The 20,404-nt window shown below is 39.8% G+C and overlaps 1 protein-coding gene across 1 annotated transcript in view; it reads right to left on the bottom strand.

Moving 5' to 3' along the window:
• The window catches only part of USP13 (ubiquitin specific peptidase 13), a 140,434-nt gene that overhangs the window by 79,725 nt on the left and 40,305 nt on the right, over nt 1–20,404 (bottom strand). The window contains exons 3-4 of the mRNA XM_020980773.2: nt 16,626–16,686; nt 5,050–5,171 (exon numbers count right to left, since the gene is read on the bottom strand). Coding sequence (XP_020836432.1) covers nt 5,050–5,171; nt 16,626–16,686 — 183 coding nt within the window. The remainder of the gene's footprint in view (nt 1–5,049; nt 5,172–16,625; nt 16,687–20,404) is intronic.

Below are 20,404 nucleotides of genomic sequence, written 5' to 3'. Positions count from 1 at the left end.
CTCATCCTCACCATCCTGACTTCTCAGCTTCCGCCTCCCAAGATTTTCCCTTCCTTTCCCTTTCCTCCCTCAGACTTTCCACCTCCCTTTCATAAATTGTCTTCCCCCATCAGAACTAAAGGTCCTAGAGGGCAGAGATCATCTGGTTTGCTTCTCTTTGCATCCTCAATGCTTAGCAAGGTGTCTGACATCTTGTAAATATTTAATAAATGCTTTCTAGATAGCTAGACAGACAGACAGATACGAAAGGATAAGGATATATACACATATATACATGTATATACATATATGTAATATATATATACATATATGCATACACATATTTCTAAGCCATCATTTTTCCAGACTGAATGCCCTAATCTTTCTAGTCGAGCCTACCATGCTACACTGTTCTCCCACTCTGACCCCAACCCAGTGGTCATTTAAATTATTCCTAGTTCCATTCTAGGAGGGAGGTGAGATGGGGAGGGTAGGAAGGGAGGTACAACCCAATGACTAGAATATAAAAATCAAAGCCATCTGTAAGTCTCATTTTTTAAAAAAATATATCATGGGCAGATCTGACAATTCAATACAATTCAACAAACAGTTATTAACCAATCAACAAGAATTTGTTAAGCACCTACTGCTGGGACTGCAAAGTCAAATGAAATGTCCCTGCTCACATTCTATCGGAGGAGATACATACATAAATAAGCATATACAAAACACATACAAATTAAATGAGATGAATAGGGAGGGTCTCAACATAGGTTTTAAGTAAAAGGTATCACGTACTGTGTTAGACGGAAATGGCCAATCACTCCAGTATTTCTGCCAAGAAAACCCCAAATGGAGTCGTAAAGAGTCGGACGCGATTGAAAACAACTCAACAACAATTGTGTTCGAGGCACTGGGCTAGATGTTGGTGATCCAAAGACCAAAATGAAAATAGGCCCTGTCCTCAAAGAGCTTCCATTTTATTTGCCTAGGACCCAAGTCCCCCAGCACCCAGGATAAGGTATAATATCTTCAAATGCACTTCTTGATCATGGCCAACATATTCCTAGTCATGGTGGCATAGGAGGTCAATATTTTCAAGAAAACAGAAAAAATGGCATTTGGTCCTTTTCCTGGATCACAGCTCTTTAAGCCATTATTCTAAAAAGGGAATGTGGATTATTCCTCCTAGGGTTCATTCTCTTACACTTGCCTGCCTTAAGTTATCATAAGGAAGGCCCAAGTTAGAAAAACTCTGTTTTAAAATTGAGTGCCTAACACGGAAGAAGTGTCCCAGATGGGGAGGTCAAGGGATAAAGGAGACACTGCTGGATGGTTAGGGTCTTTCTAAGCTCAATAATTTTCATTTTTGGAATAGCAAAAGGAGTCTTGCCGAAACCCTCAAAGGCAGCAAATAAACATTTGTAAAAAGAGAAAAATGCTTTTAATGTAAAAGTTAGAGGACCCGGATTGCCATTTCCTTGTCCATCTCATTTTACAGATGAGGAAACTGAGGCAAATGGGTTAAGCAACTTGCCTAGGGTCACACAGCTAGTAAGTGTCTGAGGCCAGATTTTGAACTCAGATCTTCCTGACTCCAGGCCCAATACTCTATCCATTGTGCCACCTAGCTGCTCATATTGCTGGATACTGATCTATATCTGAAATATAAATAAGGATAAAGGGTTTTCACAACTAATTTGTTTTTCCATGTAGATATGAGGTTAATGGAAGACATAAAAAAATATAACATTTATTTATGATATATTATTTCTCCTTTCTTCTAAAGGCAGATATCTATATTTAAAATCTGCTTTAAAGAATGCCTATAGAAATTTTACACTAAGCTTACAATGATATAGGAGCCCTAGTGTTATTTCAGAGAAATCAAGTATTAATTAAGTACCTAAAATATACCAGGCACTGTGCTGAGCACAAGATGATACCAAGACAGACAAAAAGTCCCTGCATTTTATCTTTCTGTTGTTCACATATACATATATATACTTTTTTCTATTTTATTGATTTTATTCTGAACTTAAGAAACAAAACAAGCATTTCCATAACATAGAACAGAAAACAAAAAAGACGACTGTACATGAAACTCTGATATCTATTTAGAGAAGTAGTTAGGTGGTTCAGTGGATAGAGTGCTGGACCTAGAGTTAGGAAGACTGAGTTCAAATCTACCCTCAGATACATACTAGCTGTCTGACCCCAGGCTGGTCCTTCAGCCCTATCTGCCTCAGTTTCTTCATCTATAAAATAGGGATAATGGTAGCACCTCCCTTGCAGGGCTGCTGTGAGGATCAAAGGAGATAATACTTGTAAAGCAATCTGCAAACTTTGAAGTTCTATAGAAAAGCTAGCTATTACTATTTGGTCTGAATTATCAGAGGATAAATTTAGCAACAATTACAATAGTAATAATAGCTGACAATTACATACCACATTACAGTTTCCAATTTTAGATACATTTAGCTGCATTCCATTTTAGATACATTATTTCATGTAAACTTCACAACAAAATCCCTTGAGTTACATTTCTATTTCAAAATGAGGAAACTGAGGCATTAGGGGATTAGCCCCAGGGTTAATGTCTGAGGCAGGCATTTATTTAAGCACCTACCATGTGGTTCAGTCTACTTTGAAAATGAACAAAGAAAACAAGGCCTGGTTGCAATATCTAAACAAAACACACAAACTTTGCTCTTCCCAGAGTTGGCTTTCCTTACAAGTAGGTCAAAGGCAAAAAGAGAGTGAATGACTGGCTCTAACCTAGTGTCTAAGAAACCCAGATTCACAAAATATAAATCTGCCCTCCTGGCAAGCAGGAGTGAACAGGTGTCTGAGCATGCTGGGAAATGCTGTCCAGAAAACTCTAGGCCCTGGCAGGCATGCATGGTCCTGGGTTAAGTCAGGCTCAAAGGAAGGAAAGGAAAGGAAAGGAAAACACAAACTAGAAAAATTTGGTTCAATCACAGGAGCATAGATTTACACTTAAAAGGGATTTGAGAGGTCATCAATTCCAATCCTCTCATTTTACAGATAGGAAAGCTGAGGCACAGTGTGGTGAAGTGGTCCAGGGTCACATAGAGCTAGTTAACAATCTGAGATAGATTCAAATTCAGGTCTTTCTAACTCTTAAGTCCAGGGATATACCCTGGACTTCCTGACTTTCCCTCCATAACCCTCAACTGCCCCTTTAGACCTTGGAGAGAGAAGAGGGGAGAGAGGAAAAGAGGAAAGGAAGAAGAACCCAAACAGCAGGGAAAAGATTATTAATAATGATTGACATTTTTATATTGTATATGATGTTTTATACATTATCTCATTTGATCTTCACAACAACCCTATGAGAGTTACAGATGAGGAAACTGAGGCTAACAGATGTTAACTGACTTGCCCAGAGTCACAGAGCTACAAAGTGCCTGTGACAGGATTTGAACTCAGATCTTTATGATTTCTTGTCTGGCTCTCTTTGACTAGACCAGGGGTGGGCAACCTGTGGCCTTGAGGCTACAGGTTCCCCACCTCTGGACTAGACCATGCTGCCTCTTGAGAAGAGGAAGAGGAAGGGCAGCTAGGTGGCACAGTGGATAGAGCACTGGCCCTGAAGTCAGGAGGACCTGAGTTCAAATCCGGCCTCAGACCAAACACTTGACACTTACTAGCTGTGTCACCCTGGGCAAGTCACTTAACCCCAACTGCTGAAAAAAAAGAATAAGAAGAGGAAATGAAGAGAAAGGGAGGAAGAGAAAAAGGAGGGGAGCAAACTGAAAGGGCTCTTCTTTGGAGCTGAGCACAACTGCTCAGATGTGGGGAAATGGAATTACAGCTGAGGTACAGTTGGCTCCATCTTCAAATACTTAGGTCAGGTCAAGCGCAATAACCAAAGACAGGGCACAACACAATAATAATAACTTGCATTTATATTGTGCCTTAAAGCTTGCAACGTACATTGTGCCCATGTGGGGAAAAACAGGAAAGAAATAGAAAGGGAGATGAGCAGCAGCCTCGGCTTCCATTTTCCTTCTTCATGAGGGTGGACGTGGTCATAGGTCCATGGCCTCTGGTCTTAGTTCCACCCAGAATCCGGGCAGGCCTGAGCAATGACTGGCATAGCCTGTCCTCAGACAGACTCTTTAATCAGGAAACCAAAACTAAACAGAATGCTCTCCCAAGGAACAGATCATCAGATCATAGCGCCATGGCTAGAAAGGTCCAAAGATCCCATACAGTCCAATCTCCTCATTTTGTAGATGAGAAAACTGAGGGCCAGTGAGGTTCAGTACCTTGCCCAACGACACACAGGGAGCAAGCATCAGAAGCAAGATTTGAACTCAGGTCTTCTGACTCCAAAGACAGTGTTCTTTCCATTGTAGCACAATAGAAACAATTCATGAAAAGGTAAGTCTTGCCTCTCCTGACATTCAGATGCTACCAAGACCTTTCAGGAAGAAAAAAATACTAAAACACTAATAATTCCCCATCATGCACTCTAAGTTCCAGTCCACTCTGGGTTCTCCATATATGACACTCCATCTGCTCCCTCCGTGTCTGTGCACAGGCTACACTCTTCCTTCCTAAGGATTCCTTCAAATCCCTGGCTCCCTTCCGGGCTCACCTTCCACACAGAGCCTTTCCTGCTTCCTTCAGTCATTAATGCTCTTTCCCTCTTAAGTTACATGGTATACATTCTGCATTTCTTTTTAAGTACCTTTTTCCATCTTATTCTGTTTTTCTGGGTCCAAATTTCCTCCCCCCACCCACCCAGTAAAATGTAAACTCCTTGAAGGCAAGAACTGTTTCGGTTCTTTTGTCTTTGTATCCACAAAATCTAGCAAAGTGCCTAGTATCCAGTAGGCACTTAATAAATGCCTGTTGGATTCAATAGAATTTACAGGGAAAAGACTCAGCAATTTTTTTCTCTGAAACACATACATACATACATACATACATACATACATACATACATACATACATACACACGTCTCCCAAAGATCAGTTTCAAGTTGGAATCACACACAGCCATCTCTATCTCTATATCAGCAGTCCACATCCACTGACCAGGGCAGGTAACTCCTCTATATTTGGCAATGCAATTTCGTAGTGGTCTGGAAATATAACAAGCTTGGCTTCATCTTCATATTCATAATCATCACTATTTAAATCTCCAGTCATTTCTAGATCTGGGAAAAGAAACAAAAAACAAAAAGATCAGAGAAGTGGGATTCTTGGCCAAGGCAACCCCAATAAAGACCAAATGCAGAATAAATGGCAGCTTAATATTTTTATTACATGTTATGCGTGCAACAGGTTTTCCTCTGATAGCTTTTCCCTCAACTTTTCCAAAGCCAGGAATAAAAAGTCCCTCCCATCTTTCATAACTAAGATTACAAAGATGTCTATTAAATCCGGTCCCTACAAAAAAGGACAAAACCAAAAAGAATATTCACTTGGATTGTAAAGTTTTATGATCTGTGGAAAGCAAGCATCTTTAACATTATAGAACAACATGAGAATAGAATGGTCTCCATACAGAATGGAATCACCGACAAAAAAAGAGAATGAGCTAGGGGAACTTGGAAGACAGAAGATGAAACTAGAAGGGACTTTCACACACACATAACAGGAAGTCTAGGAGGATTCTCAGAACAGAAAATCTCAAAGTTGGAGAGGACCTAAGAAGATGCACCAGCAAGGCTGCATCAGACCTTTGAAAGCTATGAGACACCTTAAAAGACACAACAGCGGGACCAGGAGGGACCTGAAAGGTCATCTGCGTCAACCTCCTCATTCTGTAGATGAGGAAACTGAGGCTGAGACTGAGTTGCTAAGTATGCCTTGCAAAGTCATTTGTCAGTAATTTCACGGAGATTAGCATGGAATGGTTTTCACAACAGACAATGAGTCATTTAGAATCAAAGGGGAGAGCTTAGGCAGTGAGCTAGAGAAAGAAGCACCAGAACATGAGAAAGACATGTTCTCATCACGTTTCAGAGAACTCTCAAGTTAGAAAGATGAGCTTGTCTAATTTGTTATTTGTTTATCAAGTCATAGCCTCTTCCCTTGGCAAATCTCTGGCACAGGATAGGAGAAAAGGACTCATGGAAAAGTCTTAATGGAGTAATGCTGGGCCTTCTCAGGTTCATTTCCACACATGAGGAAAGGTTTAATGCCAGCATCCTAACTCATGTTTGTATATTTAGATGTTGGGAGGGATGGGGATAAGCCACAGAGTTATGTATTTTAAATAATCCCTCCTCCCGCCTCCCATCTCCCCACCAGCTTTGGACAAATTGTTTTATATGCTACAGGGAGATGTCAAGCAGAACCTGTTATAGAGTCTCCCAACTCCAAACCTCAGCATCACCCTTGCAACCTGCAGGGGAAGTTCAAAAATGAATGGGATGGGTCTACAGGACACTTTAGACACCTTGGTGTAGACACAAAGGGTAAAAAGGAAATGGCTTAGGAATCATAGGGTCCTAGATCTAGATTTAAAAGGCACCTCAGAGGTCATCTAGTCCAAACTTACTCATTTTACAGATGAGGAAACTGAGGCTGAGAGAAGTTAAGTAACTTGCCCAAGGTCACAGAGATATAGAAAAGCCTAGGGTTTGTGTCCTGGCACTGCCATTTAACTACATCATCCTGAGCTCTGTGAGCCTCTGTTTTCTCATCTTTAAAATGATGTTTATAATATTTACACAGTCTGTCTGAGTGGGTTGTTGTAAGGGAAAGTGCTTTGCAAAACACTCTATAAGTCTGAGTTATTGCTTAAGAAAGGCATTATCATTTTTACGAGTCCGAGAGAAAATATAACACCATTTAAAAAAAAAGAATACAATATAATCAGAAAAAATATTCTGAAGAAAATTCTGAGAACCAGGGCCATACCACAAGGTCAATTATTTTAAAAATGAGCAAAAGACCTCCAAGTGCTTTTATTTTTCAGGCAAATCTTCAGTTCAACAAGCATTTATTAAGGGCCTCCTATGTGCCAGGCATGATGCCAGGTGTTTGAGACACAAAGCCAAAAATGACAAATGGACCCAGCCCTCAAAGTGCTAAAATCTAGGGTAGGCACAACATAGAAACATGTAGTATATACAAAGTAACTCCAGGAGGGATGGATATTAGCAAAATTAATCTATTTCATGCAGAGAGAGTTCAAATTTCCTTCCCAAATTCCAAACTACCTCTTCTTTTAATTCTTAATTTTTGCTTCTCAAACCCCTTCATTTCACAGACAAGATTAACATCATAGCCTATCCACCTTAAAGAAACACCCAGTCTGGATCCCTAAAGTACTGAAAGCTAATATTTACCAAAACACAACTTGTGTTTCTCCTTTCACTTGCCCAGCTCTGATGTTCTGCTGGCTTGCAGCTCCTCAAAATGCTTCTGATTTGCAGAGGGGAATAGGGACATCACTTGGAGAGCCTCTAATATGTAATTATTTCAGGCTGGGGAAGGTAAAGACTTCAAATGATCAAAAGATAGCATTGCAAATTCAATGTAGCCCAGCAGCCAGCCCTTAGCTAGTCAGAGCCAGATAGTAAGCTGGGGTTAATTCTGAAACCCATCAGCTCAACATTTTGGGATGGACCCTGCAATTCTCAGAAATCTCTTAAGAGAGATTCCCACCCTGAGGCCAAGCACTGATGGCTGAGGAGCCAGGTGGCCAGCCAGGAAACCAAACACCAATGAAATGGCGCCAATGTCAGCCTGACAAGCATCTCTCCCACCAGCCACTCCAACAGCTGGTAACATCTGGCTCCACTCTCTAGTCTTCTTTTTAGACCACCTTCCATTTTCAAAGGGTTTCTTTTGTGTGCAAAGAAACTGAAGATGGTTCACCTAAAGAGGGGAAGACTTTATGTATTCATCCAAAATAGTTTTACTAAGCCTGTACTATGGGCTAGTTTCTGTGCTTCACGCAGATGTGATATCTTGCCTTCAAATATCTAGAGATGTCAAACAGAAAAGGAATGGGAACTCTGGAGACAGAAGACCAAAATTAGGAACAACAGGTGGACATTACAATGACAAAGACTCAGTTGTAACATCAGGAAAACCTTCCTAAGAGCTAGAGCTGGAAGGTGGCTTAGCAGAATAGACAGAGAACCTTGAAGTTGGGAAGGGCCAAGTCCTCCCTGGGACACATCCTAGTTATGTGACCCTGGACAGGTAACTTAACCTCTGCAGAGCCCTGGACAACTCACCAACCCTATAAATATCAACATACAGTAATCGGCATTGGTCAAGAAAATTCCCCAAGGGAGTTCCCCACACCAACAAAATCATAGGCCCAGTCCAAAAGAAATACCCCAAAATGGAACAGGCTTGCTCACAAGGTTAACAGGTTCTCCTTCACTAGAGTATCTTAAGCAATAGCTGGATGACAAGTAACTTAACAGGTACATTGAAAGAAAGATTATTTTTTTAAATATCAATTGAACTGGCTGGCCTCTGAGGTCCCATACAACCCTATGAGAGCCAATGATTCTAGTGTTTATCTGAAGAATACTCACAACTTTACTTACTGGAGTCCTATCCCATCATTTCTCAAACATTTAACTGGCCGAAAGCAATAATTCAGTGAAAGATCCATAAATGTACTTCCATGTTCTGACTCCCAATCCTGGGATCGTTTGGACAAACCATATTATCTGGATAAACATTTGTTAAATTGGCTGGAGATAAGCAAAAGATCCTGCTATTCTTGCACAGGGAAATGGAATTTTCTATTGATCTAAAGAGCAGGCACCAGAACAATGCCTGAGGCAACCGAATTTTTTCTCTCTCCCATTTCAGTATCACAAAAAGATTTTCCCAAATAATGAAAAGAAAGCTCAATTTATAGGAACCACTGAGATTTTGGTGGCTCGCGTTAATTTTCTGAACATTACTAAGACCAAGTGGATAGCGTATTTCAGGCTTCAAACTGTTTCACATAAACTACAGAGCAAGAACTAAATGAAAATAGCCTTCTGGGCACATGAAAACCAAACGGAAGTTAACATTAGTGACCTGAACAGTGTTTCTCAAGTTTTAAAGTCTTCACACCAGTCTTTCCACTTCTGCTAGCCACTTTTTAAAAAAGACAAACAGAACAATCCCACCAGCCTTATCAGAACAGAAAGATTGATTTGTTGTCAATGACACCAATGAGATAATTGTCTTTATTAGATACAATATCTGTAGATCACTAATTCATGATGCCATGAGCAGCCCATAGTATGACACAACCTATAAGCATGAGCATGAGCACGAACAACCTATAGTTTGACACATAAGATGCCAAGTCAAGGACCACTTGGAAGCCCTGAGGTCCACAGTAAGAACTACTATCATAAGGGAGGATTTCACTCTCTCTTTGTTTCATGGGTGTGTAGATGCCCTTGAGTAAGTTATCTCAGACCACTTAAGGGCCACAGTTTCCCTTATAAAATGGATAAAGGAGACCAAGATGAATTGGTAGCAAGACTTTCATTTTGGGAAACTTAAATTAAAATATTGCTATAATCTCTAAACACCAGGGAAAGAAGTTGATGACTCAGAGGCCTGTCCATGGTTAAGTACTGGCCTTCTATGATATGGACTTTTTATGAGGTTCTATCCTGATTACCTATGGACAGCCAATCCATGTGGTCAAGTCAACAAGTATTTATTAAGTACCTACTATGTGCCAGACACTGTGCCAGGATATTAAAAAAGGACAAAAACAGTCCCTGACCTCAAGGAGTTCACAGTCTAATGGAAGGAATTAACATGCAAACAACCGTGTATAAGCAAGATATGTGCAGGATAAACTGGAGGTAATCTCAAAGAGAAGAGATTAACATTAGGGAAGACTCTTAAATGCTTCTTGCAGACGATGGAATTTTATCTGAGACTTAAAGAAGCAAAGCCAGAAGGCAGAGATAATGAAGGAGAGAATTCTCAGGCATTATCATTTTTACGAGTCCGAGAGAAAATATAACACCATTTAAAAAAAAAGAATACAATATAATCAGAAAAAATATTCTGAAGAAAATTCTGAGAACCAGGGCCATACCACAAGGTCAATTATTTTAAAAATGAGCAAAAGACCTCCAAGTGCTTTTATTTTTCAGGCAAATCTTCAGTTCAACAAGCATTTATTAAGGGCCTCCTATGTGACAGGCATGATGCCAGGTGTTTGAGACACAAAGCCAAAAATGACAAATGGACCCAACCCTCAAAGTGCTAAAATGTCAAGAAGGGAAAATCAAAAGGGCTCGGCAATGGATTGGATATGAGAGGTGAAAAAGAATGAGGAGATAATGATAACAACCAGATTGCAATCCTAGGAACTGTGAGGATGGTGGTGCCCTCAATAGTCATAGTAAAGTTAGGAAGAGACAGAAAGAGGGAGAAAGATAATGAGATCCCCAAGTAAAAGAGCACAGAGGGAGAAGAGAAGAAAGTCTAGGGTAAAGCCTGAGGGAGCACCCACAATTATCAGGTAGAGCCTTTATCCTCAAAATGTCAAAGCCAGAGGAAGGCCCTCAAGCACACTGGAGATATTCCCTTCGGAATAAACATCGATGAAATGGACAAGAGTTACACGGGATGGGGGGTGGAGGGAGAAGGAGAATGGGAAGGGAGGACTCAGATGGGCTGCGATTGGCATCACTGGATACAATGTCCCCATCAGAGGAACTAAAAGGGGAGGGCAAAAAATTCAGGGTTCCCTTCTGCATGGAGGAAAAGGAAGCCCAACGGCATCTTTTGTTAGAAGAATCAAGAACTTCTATCTCCTTGCATGAGAGGTAGACGCCAGCTTCTGGGATAAGAACCCACTCTTTAACAAAAACTGCTGGGGAAACTGGAAAAGAGTATGGCAGAAACTAGGCACAGACCCAAATCTCACACCATGTACCAAAATAAAGTCAAAGTGGGGTCATGATTTAGATATAAAGGCTGATACTGTAAGCAAACTGGGAAAGCAAGGAATAGTTTACCTATCAGATTTATGGAGAACAGAAGAATTCATGACCAAACAGGAGATAGAGAACATTATGAAATGCAAAGTGGATAACTTTGATTACATTAAATTGAAAAGCTTTTGCACAAAGCCCATGCAACCAAGATTAGAAGGAAAGTAGAAAACTGGGAAAGAATTTTTACAACCAGTCTCTCTGATAAGGATTTCTAAAATATATAGAGAAATTAAGTCAAATTTATAAGAATACAAGTCATTCCCCAATTGATAAATGGTCTAAAGATATGAACAGGCAGTTCTCAGATGAAGAAATTAAAGCCATCTATAGTCATATGAAAAAATGCTCTAAATCATTATTGATTAGAGAAATGCAACAAAACAACTCTGAGGTACCACATCAGACCTATCAGATTGGCCAACATGACAAAACAGGAAAATGATAAATGTTGGAGAAGATGTGGGAAAATTGGAACACTAATGCATTGTTGGTGGAGTTGTGAACTGATCCAACCATTTTGGAGAGAAATTTGGAACTATGCCCAAAGGGCTATAAAAATGTGCATACCCTTTGATCCAGCAATAGCACTTCTAGAGCTATATCCCAAAGAGATCAAACAAATGGGAAAAGGACCCACATATACAAAAATATTCATAGCAGCTCTTTTTGTAGTGGCAAAGAATTGGAAATTGAGAGGATACCTATCAACTGGGGAATGGCTGAACAAGTTGTGGTATATGAATGTAATGGAATATTATTGTGCTATAAGAAATAATGATCAGGCTGCCTTCAGAAAAACCTGGGAAGACTCATTGGTCTGATGCTGAGTGAAGTGAGCAGAACCAGGAGAAAGCTGTGCGATGACTAATATTGATAGACTTAACTCTTCTCAGCAATACAAGGATCTAAGACATCTCCAAAGGCCTCATGATGGAAAATGCTATCCACATTCAAAAACTATGGAGTTTGAATGCAGATCGAAGCATACTATTTGCTATTTTTTTTTCTTCTGTTGTGTTTCGTTTCCTCTTTCTGGTAGTTCCTCCTATTGGTTCTAATTCTTACTTACAACATCACTAACATGAAAATGTGTTTAATACGATTGTACATGTATTGCCTATATCAGATTGTGTGCCATCTTGGAAAGGGAGGTGGGGAAGGAGGGGGAGAAAAATTTGAAACTCAAAAGCTTATGGAAGTGATTGGTGACAATTCAAAATAAATTAATCAATAAAAAAGAAAGAAAAAAAAAGGAAAGGAAGCCCAATGGCATTTTTTGTTAGAAGAATCAAGAACTTCTATCTCCTTGCATGAGAGGTAGCATAGCCCCAGAGGATAGAAAAAATGGACTTGGAGTCAGAAAGCCCTGAGTTTGAATCCTGCCCCAGACCCCCAGTGTGTCACTCTAGGCCTCAGTTTCCTGTACCATGGGGATAAGAATAACACCCACCTCCCCAGGTTGTTGTGAGGGTCAAAGGAGACAGCATAGGCAAAAACACTCTGCCAGCCTGAAAAAGCTAGTGAAAACGTCAGCTGTTATTATTCCAAATTTCACTAGGTTGAACATAGGGTTGTTCCTTCCCCATAACAGAAAAGTGTCTGCTATGAGATGATGAGAAACAGCAGCTGACATGGCAAGAGGGGAGACAGGAGGAAGGACAGACTGACGGGACACCTGACAGGATGTGCCTGGGCAGTTACCAGGTGAAAGTGGTAACCACAGAGTAGTAATTGGATCCCCAGGCAGCTCCAGAGGAGAATGACTCACTTCTCTAGGTGGCTGTGTGTGGTTTTCTCCATTCTAAAGAAAAACACAATCTTAGCAGGTAGAACTAAACCACCCCCAAAAGGCAGATCAACAACTCTCCTGCACCCCTGCTCTGGGGCAGACTGCAGCTTTCCTAGGGGGAAGAGAACAACAATTCCCTCCACACTCAGGCAAACCCTGTCCAGCCGTGTGACATTATGAGATTTTGTTTTGCCTGCTTCTTGGAGAGAATCCAATCAGAGAGATCCTGAGAAAAGAGCAAATAACCCTAAAGTTGGAGGACCACGATTCAAATCTCATCTCTTACACTTCCTACATGTGACTTCAGGTGAGTCACATCCTCCCTGAGACTCAGTCTCCTCCCCTGTAAAACATAGTGGCTGAACTCCATGGCCTCAGAGGTCCCTGGTCCCATCCGGTTCTAGATTTATGATCCTATAGAAATACACTTTAGCTCATTGTTCAAAGTAAATAGTCTGGTTCATATTTAACTCTGTATCTATTCATCTTGCATTTGTTTTCTCCCACTCTCTCTCTTCCTCCTCCCTTTCTCTCTGTATATTTATATATCTATAAACATATATATCTATATCTATGTATCTAGATATAGATATAGATATAGAGATAGAGATAGATATAGATATAGATATAGATATAGATATAGATATAGATATAGATATAGATATAGATATAGATATAGATATAGATATAGATATAGATATAGATATAGATAGATGATAGATAGATAGATAGATAGATAGATAGATAGATAGATAGATATAGATATGTTGTCTCCCCCAATGGAAAACAACCTCCTTAAGAGTGGCTATTGTTTCATTTATGATGTTTATATCCCCAGCACCTAGAATGGTGTCTGCACACAGTAGGCACTAAATAAATGTGTTTGATTGATTGAGTGCTTTGTGCCAGCAAAGAACGAGAAAAAAATCAGGTGTCTGTTGACCATGGAGGGGCTGAACAAACAATGGCATATGAATGTAATGGAATATTTTTATACAGCAAAAATGATGACTCTGAGATATTCAGAGAAGCATAGGAAGACTTGTACGAACTGATGCAGAGTGAAATAAGTAGGAAAAATATGCACAATGATTACGAGAATAGGAAACTGAAATCTGAGTAAATGAAAAAAAACAGGTCATGTTCTGAAAAAATGATAATGTAACATGCCCCCATTCTCACAGGAGAAAGGTAAAGGGCTACTAGGATTGAATACTATATGCACTGTCAGATGTTTGCGCTTGATTTTTTGATCATGAGGAAATGCTCAGTAGGTGAGGAGTTTCCCCCAGGGAGGAAACATGATATAGTGACAGAAGGTAGAGATGAGTAATTTTTAAAAGGAAAAAAATTAATACAGATAGCAATCACGTAAAAAGTATTGTCCAGGAAAGAGGAAGAAAACAGCCCCTAGTGCCCAAAGGGTTCTAAAACAATAGGTGCTCAGTGGTAGGTTTATTTTCATTCAATGCTATAGGCTAACTACTACTTCCTCTAACTTCTGGACTATGATAATGATCAGCACAATTATTTTAGATATCAATTCCTGAGCTTCCATCGCAGCTCATCCTCGACCCATGAGCACAGAGTGAGCATGACTCCTAGAGACTGACTCCATGAGGGGCTTATCCCAGCATTTAGTTCTGAAATATTATGGCAGCAGGAGCATCAGGACAATATCCCCTGCCATGACAATCCTTACAAAGACACCAGGCTCTTTGACATTTGATGTCCCTCTTGCTCATCCTGATTCAACCAAGGGAAGTGATAAACATAGGTCCAAAAGCTGGACATATTCAGTCTGGCAGTGACCCAGATTTCACATAACGAATGTGAAAAGTCACAGGTCCTAAATCTGATTTGAGGTTGTATTACAAAGCCAGCCTTCCATTAGGGGCGGTAATGGGGAGTTGCTGATATTCCCAAAGCTCATTTTGGCAGGAGGTCCCCTCGGGGCTATTTAGCAGGAAATCACCAAGTAGAGGTGAAAGGAACCTCAGAAGGCAATTTAGCTCAACTCCCTTATTTTACAAATGAGGAAAAAGAGCCATCACTTTTTCTACTCTACCACATTAAAGGATCCATGATCTTCTCAACCTCGGTGTTCCCAGGGTATAGCTAGCAACTTTGATACTTGGGGGGGGGGGGGGGAAGAAACAACAAAGCACACCTGTGACCCCTGCTGGAAGCTTGGGTGGAGCTCAGTTGGGGTACCACCACAGGTTTGTGGGGGAAGGGGAGGAAGAATAACTACCCATTTCTAGATTCCTATTTTAACTAATTCTTCTCATTAATCAGGTCCTGCTCAGCCTTGTTATTCCTATGCATAAATTTAGTGTCCTAGCACAAGATCCAAGTTGTCTCTTCCTAGTTGTGACTTTGGGTACAAATCATAACCTCCACATTCCTTCTTTCTCTATTTTATATTCTCATCCACGATGTTTGTGTAAATCCTCCTACAAGCCCTCCTCTGGTTCTTGCTTACTTAGGGGTACCAATGTAACACTTGGGTTATCTGCCTCTCGTCTCTCATTCTCATTACTTGACCGGTCCAAATGCTGTCCCCTGAACCTCTGGTTAGGGGATAGGAATCTGTGGAGGGATATGAGACAGAGTGGGGAACATTAGGAGGGGGAAAGCTGACCCACACAGAAATGCTGACTTCAGACAACACACGAAAAGCAAATATACTATGGGAGAATCATCCACTTGTTATTGAAATATCAATTACAAATTGAAAAATCAGAAGACAAGAGAATGACATAGTAGGGGTAAATAAGGTTCAACGCTGAGTCCTTAAATGATATTCCTGATGAAAAAACCACTCAGTGAAGGTCCTTGCATTCCCATGATCATTTCATGGTACCATGCCTTTCAAACAATAATACAAAAATGTGTTTTATGCATTAACCAGTTCCCACAACAACTGGCCTTAAGAAGACAGCAAATAGAGCTATAATTATTCATTTTTTTTGTACCTGAGGCAACCAGAACAAACCACACCCCAGGTAAGAAGCATAAAATGCACCCCCAGTGAGACGTGGAGGGGAACAGAACCTTGCCCTGCAGGGAGGGATCAGAGCCCCTGAGATGCTGGAATGTACTGACTTTGGAAAGAAGCAGGCCAGGGCAAGGAAAGAGCTCACCCCAGCATATCATCTACTAGCTTCTGATTTTAATTAATTATCCTTACCAACCAGTTGCTAAGTTGTTGTGTATTTACTGCTGAAACCCTTGTCACCACCTTCTGGGGCAGAACTCTACTTGCCCCACCCTAGTTAAGTTCTGACAGGAAAGCATCTCATCATTGTATGCCCTGGGAAAACTACACCAGGAGAAGTTGAAGGAAAAGCTTAAGCAGTGTCTTATACAGAAGAGGTATTAAATCAAAATCTGTTAAATCAAATTTAATTTGGCCAAGATTACACACATCAGAAACCAGGCCTGGTGAATAGCAACTCCCAGAGCTCTCTTTAAAAGGAGTTAAAAACAAACTGTAACCAGGCCAGCTCAAATCCCTCTCAGAGCAGTAATTATTAAATACTTAGCAAATGTTAAATGCTATTAAATGAGATTACACGTATATATGCTTTCAAACCTTAAAGCTCTAGGTAAATGCAAGTTATTATTGTTGTTATTAAATACAAGAAAGCATTTTGCAAATCTTAAAGCACTTTGTCAATGGGTTATTATTGTTATAATATCATGAAGCTCCCTTCCCCACTGATTGGAACCAAAAAGGGAATGGAGTCAAATCAGCAGAAAGAATGAAGCTTGCCTCTTTCCTCCATCCGCGTCAAAGCAACCACCATAACACAAGTTCAGATAAAAGGCACACACAAGACAGCTTAGAAGGACTATGGGAAAACAGCCATTTACAATACCTAAGAATAGCTTGGGATTCCTCCTTTTGGGTAAGACGCCACCAGATGCCCCTGTTACTTTCTGGGGGGGAAAAAGAAAAGTGAGAAGATGCACAGTTGAAATCCAGCCTGTGGTGCAAACAATGTTTAAGTAACATAGATGAGCCGGAGGAGACATAACATTTTACAGAGGACCAGGAAAAAACATCTACACTGCACAGGACATTCCAGAGGTGAAGGAGGGCTCCAGGGGCCAGGGAGGATCCTAAGTGGGATGAGCTGATTCACAGAATTTTAGACCCAAAAGGTAATTTATAGACCACCCAGTCCAGTCCACAACCAAGCTGTTGGGGACCTCTAAGAGGGCAGTTAATGCACTCCAGCTGTCTATGTTTTAAATTCTAAGATGACTTCTTGTCTCTGATAAATAGGAATGAACCCTATGATGGAGTTGAGTCCCTTAAGTACTAATGTTTTAGGGGCCTTTCCACATAAATTACAATTTTTTTTGTGGTATCATAAGGAAAATATGAGTGTTTTAAAACAGTGGTGCCTTACTGAACTAGAAACAGGGGCCACCAAACCATACATAAAGGATCCCTTCATGCTGCATGTTGACTTAGAAAACCACATATTAACATCATCCATGTTCGATTGTATTTTTGTTTATTTTTGTTAAATATTTCCCAATTACATTTTAATCTGGTCTGGGCCCCACTTAGGAACATTGCAGGCCTCAATACCTACTAGGCCTGGTTTGACACCTCTGTTTTAAAGTATTAAAGCATTTTTCAAAATTTTTATGTAAGTTTTTTTCTATGACATAGTATAATAAAAAAAAAGATTGCACACGAAATTGAAAATCTACTATGTACAACTTGCTGTTCTATTAACATATACAATAAATTTATATTATATATATATAATTTATATATAATAATTTTTCTTTTTTCTCCTTTTTTTCCTTCCCTCCCCCTATTACGTTGTTGCTTTGTACATTTTAATTTTGTATTTTAGCGTTGTATCATGCATCTAGAGGTAGAAGGGACCTCAGAGTCTAGTTCACTCATTTCACTTTACCAATAAGGAAACTGAGATTTAGTGAGTTGCCCAAGGTCACAGGGGTAATAAATAGCAAAACATAAAAATAAGTCCCAGGATCACAAATTAAAAGCTGTAAGGGAACTGAGAGGCCAACTCCAACACTTTTGTTTTACAGAAGAGGAAGGTGAAGCACAGAAGAGTGACTTGCCCACGGTCACACAGCTAGTAAGTATCTAAAGGGGCATTTGAGCATAGGTCTTCATGACTCCAAGTTCAATTCTTTTAAATCATTGATAGTCCAGCTCTCTGAGACTTTAAGCTTTAAAGACTAAGTTACTGATGCGTCTTGACCTCTACAGCAAGGAGTACCTTACAGTGATGAAACCACAGACCCATATCACCCTTCACCCCCATACACACACACAGAGGATTTTTATAGTTATAAAAGAATAACTGGATTCAGAAAATACAATAATTGAGAGCATAGGATTTGGAATGGGATATCTTCTGATTCAATCTCTTCATTTTATAGATGAGGAAACTGATGGCCAAGGAAGTGACTCGCCCAAAATTACAGATAGGCAATAATAGAAACAGAATTTGAACACAGGTCTTCCAATACCAAATCCTACTCCCTATCTCCTTTACTACCCGCCTTTCATCAATTATAATCTGAATGAAAACATGAATTTAAAATCAAGGAAAATGAATTTTATAAAAGCCAACTACCAAATAAATTTTAAAATGTTGACATAATACTATTTTCCCACAAAATATATATAGTTTCACATATTAGCTATACAAGAGAAGAGAAAGAAGGGAATGGAAAAGAAAAGGGAAACCATATCAATCAATCATCAAGCATGCATTAAATACTTATTGCATGCCAGGCACTGGACACAACTGATTGATTTGTTGATGTGATATACAAAATAATAGCAACATTTAGCTATAAAATATGTAATAGAAAAGCTATAAGACATTAAAACCAATGAATCTCCAAATAGTGGGTGGTCCATATAAGATTGAAGATTTTGAGCTAAAAATTGACCTTGGAGAGCATTAAGTCCAAACCTCTTATTTACAGAAGGGGACTAGAGCTTAAGAAATTTGTTCAAGATCACACGATAGTAAGGGCCAGGATTTGAACATGGGTCCTTTGACTTCAAATCCAGTAGGTGGTATATTACCAGCATGTCACACTACCCCCCCCACACACAAATAATTTCTATTAAATACTGGTTCAGATATATAGAAGTACTATTTATATTTTTCACATAAATTTCAAATACAGAAAAGGTGTTTTTTTTTAATGCTACAAATATAGCTTTCATGGCTTAAAATTGAACTAAGACTTTTAGAACATCCTGGGTTTTTTTTTAAATTAAAATATTTAGATACAAATATTTCTTTTGGATTACTTACTATCTCTTAAACATTATACAAATTAATTTAAACAGAATCTTGCCTTATGACATAGAGTTATGTTGTATGTGACTATATACAAAATTTAACTTGGGAAAGCCTAAACAGAAAGAAAGTGTGGAGGTCAAAAACAGAAGATATCATACTATGGGCTGATGCACAGAAACAAATGGTTTCTTTTCAGTGTGGAGGGAAAGGCAATCTGGGTTAAGTGACTTGCCCAGGGTCACATAGCCAGTAAGTGTCTGAGGCCAGATTTGAATTCAGGTCCTCCTGATTCCAGTCCCAGTGCTCTAGACCTCCTGTACCACCTAGCTGCCCCAAACAAATGGTTTCTAATATCGCCTGCCCATGCAGCACCAATCTAAAAAGCTAGCGGGCTTGCCCTGAAGTCAGGATGACTTGTTTCAAATCCTGCCTCTGACACTCAATCACAGTGTGATGGTGAGCAAATCACTGAACCTCTCTGGGCCTCAGTTTCCTCATTATGAAATAAGGATGATTATATCCGTGGTACTTGCCTCACAGGTTGCTGGGAAGCACATTCATACAAAAAGCACCTACTACATGCAAGGCACTATGCTACATGCTGGAGACCAAGACAAAACGAAAAAGTGTTCCTGCACTCAAGGAGCAATCTATTGCCACTCAAATGAGGCAATCTGTGTCAAGGGTGTTGCAAACCTGAAAGCACTACGTAAAATATAAATTATTATTATTATTATTATTGTTATTGTTATTATTATTATTATTATTATTATTATTATTATTATTATTATTTCATAGGATCACAGCTCTCAAGCTAGAAAGAACCTCTGAGGCCATCTGGCTCAACCTCCTGATTTTGGAAACTGAGTGGCTTGCCCAGAGTTATATGAGGAGGGTTTAGCTTCCACAAATAGAAGCCAAATTGGCTTTGGCTTTTTACCTGATTCATTTTTGCTATTCTTGGGCACATTTCTAGCATGCCTGGTGGTCAATATGGCACCAAGTATGCCTGGAGTAGAGAAGGATAGAAAAGGCAAAGGGAAAAGGAGCCTAGGAGAGTAAAAACATGAAAACTTGAGAGCTTCCCACCTTGTCACCCCACCCCAGCAAGACAGTTGTCTTAGATAGGATGAAGGGCAGCCCGTCTTTTCACATCCCCTTTCAGAAGCCTCCAACCTCTGAAACTCAGCATTGTGACTCCTCAGCTCTCTACATTTACAGTCATCTCTCAATTATCTCATAAATCAAAAACAGGGATGAGAGAGAGAGAAACGAAATACACAGCTAATGCATTTTAGTTTCAACCTCTTCTCCCATGGGAAAATTTTTAGCACAAGCCTATT

Source organism: Phascolarctos cinereus, unplaced genomic scaffold (genome assembly GCF_003287225.1).
Source record: "Phascolarctos cinereus isolate Bilbo 61053 unplaced genomic scaffold, phaCin_HiC Scaffold_7;HRSCAF=346, whole genome shotgun sequence".
Taxonomy (NCBI): Eukaryota; Metazoa; Chordata; class Mammalia; order Diprotodontia; family Phascolarctidae; genus Phascolarctos; species Phascolarctos cinereus.
This window is presented reverse-complemented; position numbering and strand designations above follow the sequence as displayed.